Here is a 7,027-nt window from a genome sequence, read left to right as displayed (position 1 = left end):
GTTTGAGGGCGAGATGTTTCTACGCTACACACACAAGCATGTATATTTTATTCTTTTGTGGAGCACAGGTTTTAAACAAACGCCCCTGTGAATAGCCTTGATAAAACAATAACAGTGTATTAAATGAGACGGTTTGTGCTGTCTCCCTCAATGCTTTCAGAGTGTTCCTAAGTCTCTCGGAGTATTAAGATGTGATGAAAGAAGCCATATTTACATAAAGAAGTGCAGCTCTGCAAGGCGAGGAGTTCAGGCAGAGAAACAGAAACCTAAATTGGTGACACTGTGTTTATTTTGGCTTTGTTGAAACATCTTTTTGGTCCATCTGACTTTAAATCAGTTTAGTTTATTTGTTGTCTGAACAATGACATTTACAGACCTGATTCAAACCACATCCAACAACTGAAGTTTTATTAAAAAATGTTTTAGGTAAATGTGATTTCACCAAGTGGAACATGTTCCTCAACAGGGACAAGTTTAGAGTTTGTCAAGTTTGGCTCACAACCAGGGTTATGTGCTTCTATATCAGTGTTATTTACCTATCATTTCCCTCTGGTTTTAGGGAGGTGTTATGTTTAGGGGTAGGGATAGAGCTAGGACAAAATTTTCGGACAGGAATTTTGTTCCAGGATCAACAAAATTTGTTGATCCAGGAACATGTCTTACTTGGAAAAATCAACCGATCCAAATCCCATTCAGCAATTGAAAGCTGATTCAATTTTAAATATTCATTTGAATGTCAAGATCTGATCTAAACCACATCTAACAGTTTAAATCTGATCAAATATATTAGTTAGTTAGTAATAACTTAAAAACCTCATTCATGCATACATTCATTCATTCTTTTTTTTTAAATTTCAAGATCTGCACTGTAAAAAGTTCTTTTTTTTTAAATTACTTCAATTGATAACACCTAAAAAAAGAATTTCAATTTAATGTATGTATTACTTTTGATCATCTTAATTTCAGTAGATTATTTCATACACATACTCCCATTTTTTGATTAAAGATTACGAGAGCATTCGAATAATAATAAAAAACAACAACAATGATGTGCACAGATAAATAATTTATAATAAGCACTGCAACATTCTGTAAAAAATACGAATTTTCGTGGTGACTTTAACTCTGTGTGAACACTCATTTGTTGTTCACCCTTTTCAGTAGTTTTGGACACGTATGTGTAAAATGTTGTAAAATACCCTCAGATGTTGAATGAGAGTCTCTTATAACAATATACCATGTATATTGTATTATATAATGCATATATTATATAATCCACCTATTATTACACCATTATGATAGCAAACGATTAAGATACATTGGATAGTGATTAAACTGAGACTATATTGAGTAAATGGATTAGATGTTATCGCTTACAAACATAGTCAGTCATTCTGAAGATTTGATTTGAAACCCAATTGTATTTGTGAGCACAATTAGGTTTACTAATTGATTAGAATATTTATGCATCCTTTTCATCTCTGTGTTGTACAGTTCTAAATTCTATTATGCACAGCTGTATTGTGTTCTACTAAGTAGGGTACTATATTTGAATGTGTTTTACAGTTCTGCAATCAGTAATTGTCATGACGTATATCATACTGTACAGTCACATCAAAGTCAGGAATGACCACGGTGTTACCGCTAATAGAAGGGTTTCATTGTATCTTCCTTCAAACACTTCACCATATGAGACAATTACCGTAAATTAGCGAAGTAGATCCCCTAGTTCCTTTAGACCGGATTGTTATCTAGTGAGGTTTCAGAGCCGTCTCTGCTTTTTATGGAAGGACTTAACAGCTTGAGTCTAATCAAAGACATTTTTTCCCTCTGTGTTTCAGGCTAAAGAAATTCAATTAGTTTAATTGGTCTGCTTATTATAGGCTGTAATGTGATGTGAGTGCCGCTGTTGTCAAACTTCACAGGCTACTTTAAACAGCCTCCTTAATTAGAACGAGAACTTTAATCTCAGTGTTTTGAATTGTACAGTGAAGAGGATCTTCAAGCAATATTCTGGCTTTGCTTGCAAAGCAAACTACAGAAGCTTTTAAATGGCTCGAGTGTAGGCCTTACTTATACAATTGCATTGGTTTATAGGCAGACGAGATTGCTAGTTTGTTACACGACTCCCTGGAATACACCATTCTGATGTTTGTATACTAATGACCATTTATATGTATAACTTATTGTCTCAGGCAAACGATTTATAAAGTAGTTTAATGTCACAAAGCAATATCATCCTTGCTGTTTTTTTTTAATCTTAGCACAATATTCATCATGATATTCAGAACAACAGTCCTCCTGCTTGTTAAATTGCGTAAAGGTACACTAACTTTTGTCCCTCTAAAAAATTTTTTGCGGAAGAACATTCTTTTGGTTGTGCTTCGGCTTTGCATGACTGTGCGGATGAATATTATCCAACTGCTCATAAAACATTCTCTATAGGCTTAAGAGATATAACCAATTTTGATGGAAAGGATCTTAAGGTGACTAGCTGCCCATTAATAGACAGTACTTGAAAACAAATTCCAGCACAGCACACAACAACCATAATGAAATGACCCTTCACAATAGATAATGCTTTACAATGAACTGTGTTAGAGAGCTACATATGGCAATTTATCAGTTCAACCAGTTCAACCAATGTTGATTCTTATTTTTTTTACAAGTTCTGTCACATTCTCTTTTTGCAAGCCGAAGCTTCACTGTTCGGCGTTTTTTTTTTTTTACAGTTTGAGATATAACGTGCTCCATGTCAACCATTCTAGCTCTTTATGACAACTAACCTATGCCACTCACACATGCTTTAAAGTAGCCGGAGCAACTTTTCTCTTTTTAACGTATATGACGAGACACACAGGAGCGAGCTACGTAAGAATTTTCATGCCAAAAGCATCCCGCTCTGTCTAAAATATGAACACTTGTAATGGGCTAACTGTAGTTTTAAGACAAAAACATGTTTTGGAAGAAGGATTGATGGTGTATTTGACTCATTAAACTTTGTTCATTTTAAACAAACAAAAGTTACATAGTGCACCTTTAAAAAAAAAAACTCAAGAACCCTCTGTTTGTTTTAGGGCCTTAATCATTCAGTCATTACCTTTAAACCTCACTTAAAATCATTTAAGAGAACGCTGAGCATCTCGCTGTTAAACACTCAGCTGTTTTTAGCTGGACTGGTGGATCTATTTCTTTCTCACTCGCCCGCTTTTCCTTCCCGCAGACTAAAGGGGAGGAAATTTTTGAGGGGCAATGACAACAAAATGGATGACAAAATGACAAATTGCACTTATGATCAATCACAAAACCGGAAGTGCAGCATGGTCTGGTGGATAGGCTAATGGAGTAGAGACCTGAAGGTTCACCACTGGCTGCTCGGCATCTACAGTTGTGCCCTTGAGAGAGGCACTTAACCCAAATTGCTTCAGTAAACACTCCGTCTTAGAAATGACAGTGTATGCAAACTGGCCCATTGAAAGAGAGAGATGGCATCCTCTAAAAATCTTTTCCCGTAGGTTTTGGTGTATTATGACATTTTTAATGGCACAAATCCCATGCACTTTTGTTGTGAGAGAACTAGATATGTTTGGTAAACCATTAATATTAGATACATATATCTGCATACTCTACTTAAAATGGGGAGTTTAAGCCAGTTCCATCTCACTGGCTATAGCTACAACAATTATTATCAGTTAATAACAATAATATAATTTGGACAATTTCAGGTTAACCATTCAATCCTATTATTATTAGTTATATAAATAAATAAAAATCAAACAAATATTTTTCTTTAATTACTTGTAATAAAATATGTACTGTATATATTTAAATGTAATTAAATGTTTTAATAAAAAAAATTGGCAAAAGCAAAAAAAATCTTTACTTAAGCGCTTTCTTGTCTATTTTCTACCATTTGTGGAAAGTGCTAAGTGCTTTTTGTGAAAAAACAAAAGACACAAAGAAAGCCACCACACAGTGCTAACACAATAAAACTGTATTACATTTGTGCTTAAAATGATTACAGTACAGTATGTACACGTCCTAAAAATAAACATCTCATGCTGAATAACACATAAAAAGAAAATCCATATACAATAGCAAGCAAAAAGGATTTTTTTTTTTTAAATATGTACAACCACCATATACAAATTAAGTTTGTCCTCATATTTTCTCTAGACTATGCCCTCGGTTTCCAAAGGTAATCATAGCCCATAAAAAGATTATCAACATTGTAGGCTTCAGTAGTGATTTGCGCTTGAGTGTCGCCTTGAATCGATAGTAAACAAACAAACATCCTCCGACCAGGTATTCACGTGCTCCTAGTTTATGCGACCTGATTATGTTTAAAGAGGATTATGTCAGCTGACGGGCCGCACAAAAAAATACGATGTGACGTTCGTCATGTCTGGAGGAGATGCTTGGCGACTAAGCTGTCTTTCAGTTCAAGTATAAACATGTCAATGGACAGAGCCTTGAATTACGCGCAATGATGAAAAGCCTATTAAATAAATACAGTGAAGACAGTAACAAACCCATCGTTTCCCAACCCACCAAACCACATTACATATGTGCCAAACCCGAATGTTCCTAGAGTTTGCATTTTGAGGTATAAAACAGGGTGTGTTTTTTTTCTTCAAAATGTCACTAATGAAATCACGTCACTTGATGTTGAAGATGTCGAAGCCCAAAGATTGGTAGTAAAGCGAACACCGTGTTTTAACCAGGTGTGATTTTGTGAAGCTTTCGCCAAGCTGTCCTAAACAGCCAGGACATTAAGTTTATATCTGTGCCATTGTGCTCGGTAGCACTGTGAAACCTCATTGGTTCCCGGACCTGTACACTTAAAAATCAAATTTCTTCTGATTGGCTGATTGTGTTTATTCCAAATAGCTTGTCGCTGGTTAAGACTCAATGTGAGGAAACTCATTCAACCTGAGTAATTATGTTGACATGGCTCCTTTTCTTCTCGCAAACTTGTTCGCCAATAAATACTGATTTTTTAAAATATATTTTCAAACTATGTGGTCTTCTTCACCCTGTAAAGCAATTGAAATGGCATCATTGTGTTTTGGACAGAGGTCTTGCAGTGGATTGTGTGTTTGTGTTCACAAAAGTCAGGCCATTGAGACATTGAGCCGTCAGTCTTGGTCCGTCTTCAAATGTTCTCTCACTTACAAAAAAACGTCTCTATGGCTAATCTGTACAGTACACCATCCCTTATCTGGGCTCTTCGTATATACAATGTGATGGGGACATGGGCTGGAGAGGACACTAGTGCTTTTGTGTCTGATTGCATGTCCCCTTCAGGTCCTCTCGCAGCTCTTTCCCCAACTGCAAACGGCGGGGTAGTGGGGGTGGTCAGCGGACCTGCGGCGCATAACCCTCCTTCATCAGTCCTTCTTCGTAGTCTGTCTGGCACAGGATCATGTTGTTCTTCAGGAAGAACTTGTCTCCGACGCAGAACCTGCATGGAGGCGAGAAACAGAAACATGGTGTTTACGTAACTCGAAAGGGACGCAGAAGGACTCATTACTAGCAAAAGTTGCAGGCTTCCCCACAGAGCCGCATTCCGCCCCCTCAAATATTAGCGTACGTTATCCTGCGGACACATCGGCTGGTCTGGAAAGAGTATCTCAAGAGTGCACCTAGCATCTTCTCTACCTGCAGCTGTTTCATAAATATACCCCACAGACGGAGCGCAGGCTTTAGCACTGCCTGACGGGCCGCTGTCTCACTTGACCTTTTGGAAAGAAGATTATGTTGGTCAGGCAGAAGAGAGAGACAAAGAAGGCGGCAGAGGGAGCGAGAGCGAGTAGCTCTGTGTGTTTAGCCGTCCTGAGGGCCGCTTATCTTGCTCACAGCGAGAGTTCGACAAGGTCAGAGTGCCAGCGAATGCTCGTGTCTACTGGCCAGCGTTGCCTACAGAACCCTCCTGCCTGTGGACGAGGAGAAATACAATGCGTTTGAGTGTCTTCTGGTACCATTTTAATGATTAAAAGTTGGTATTGGGAATGCAACGTTAGGTGAACATTAGACGCTGTCTTAAAGGAATTGCGAGAGAGGTTCATTACAAGTTTATTACAAGTCGGCATGAAATGTAAAATTGATTTTCAAAATGAATGTTATTGATCTTTGTGAACGATTAATCTATGCATGCTTCATTTTTTAAAATTAGTTTTCACCTCGTAATTTTTCAAAGTGTCATGACTCGAGAGACTTCTCCAATCATTTTGTTTGGATAAATCCCACCCATTTCTTACAAATATCAAGCTCTGATTCATATCTGCCTCCAACTAATCAACAACGAGTGGTTTGAACCATGCCCACCCTACTTATATTTTTTTCATTAATCCATTTCACTCAGATGAACGTCAAAATATGGAAGAACGGATCTGTTGCTACTTCCATTCGCGGCTTTAAGCTTGAAGCTTTGTGGCATAACTGTTAGTTACCAGATAAAATCATTTTGGCTCGTCCCTCGTTTTCTTTTTTTTTTTTTAAGAAAAAAGAAGCAAAGATCAAGGTTACAGTGAGGCACTAACAATGAAAGTGAAATTCATTGAAGAATTCATAAAGCAGAAATGTGAAGGCAATTATTCTGTTAAATCGTGTGTATTATGTGAGCTGTTAAATCATGTTTACAGTCATTTTAGGCTCTACATGGTCATGTAATCAAAGTTAGTAGGCTAGTTAGTAAACAGGTTAGTAGCGATTTTTTTTTTCCCACACTAAAATCATTTTGTTTGTTGTATACCATTAAAACTGTGTGTATTTTGACATTTACGAATTGTCCCCATTTACTTCCGTTGGCAACCCAGTTATTTTTTTAAAGAGGTAATCAAAATGATCCCACAAGTGCAGCTCTTAACTTGTGTTGAACCCGCAATATTCCTTTAAACATCCTCAGGAGGGGTCGGAACCAGATCTGAGAGCCATTACCCTTTCCGTCATTGTTGAATATAATGAGCGAGCGCCAGGATACTTTGTAAACGGCTCCCTCCCTCCTTTGCATGCACTCCGGAAAACT

The 7,027-nt window shown here is 37.3% G+C and overlaps 1 protein-coding gene across 9 annotated transcripts in view; it reads right to left on the bottom strand.

The window, feature by feature from the left end:
* Positions 1–3,958: 3,958 nt before the first annotated feature.
* The window catches only part of lmo3 (LIM domain only 3), a 42,882-nt gene continuing 39,813 nt past the window's right edge, over positions 3,959–7,027 (bottom strand). For 5 of the 9 annotated variants that reach the window (XM_079623767.1, XM_079623770.1, XM_079623769.1 and 2 more), the window contains one exon: positions 3,975–5,464. In XM_079623767.1, the coding sequence (XP_079479893.1) occupies positions 5,359–5,464 (106 nt within the window). In that variant the 3' untranslated portion in view covers positions 3,975–5,358. Of the gene's footprint in view, positions 5,465–7,027 lie in introns of all 9 variants that reach the window. The other 4 variants (XM_079623762.1, XM_079623768.1, XM_079623765.1 and 1 more) reach the window with 3 other exon arrangements.

Source organism: Phoxinus phoxinus (genome assembly GCF_949152265.1).
Source record: "Phoxinus phoxinus genome assembly, chromosome: 9".
NCBI classification, from domain to species: Eukaryota; Metazoa; Chordata; class Actinopteri; order Cypriniformes; family Leuciscidae; genus Phoxinus; species Phoxinus phoxinus.
The sequence above is the reverse complement of the archived record's forward strand: the minus strand, read 5'-3'. Positions and strand labels throughout refer to the sequence as shown.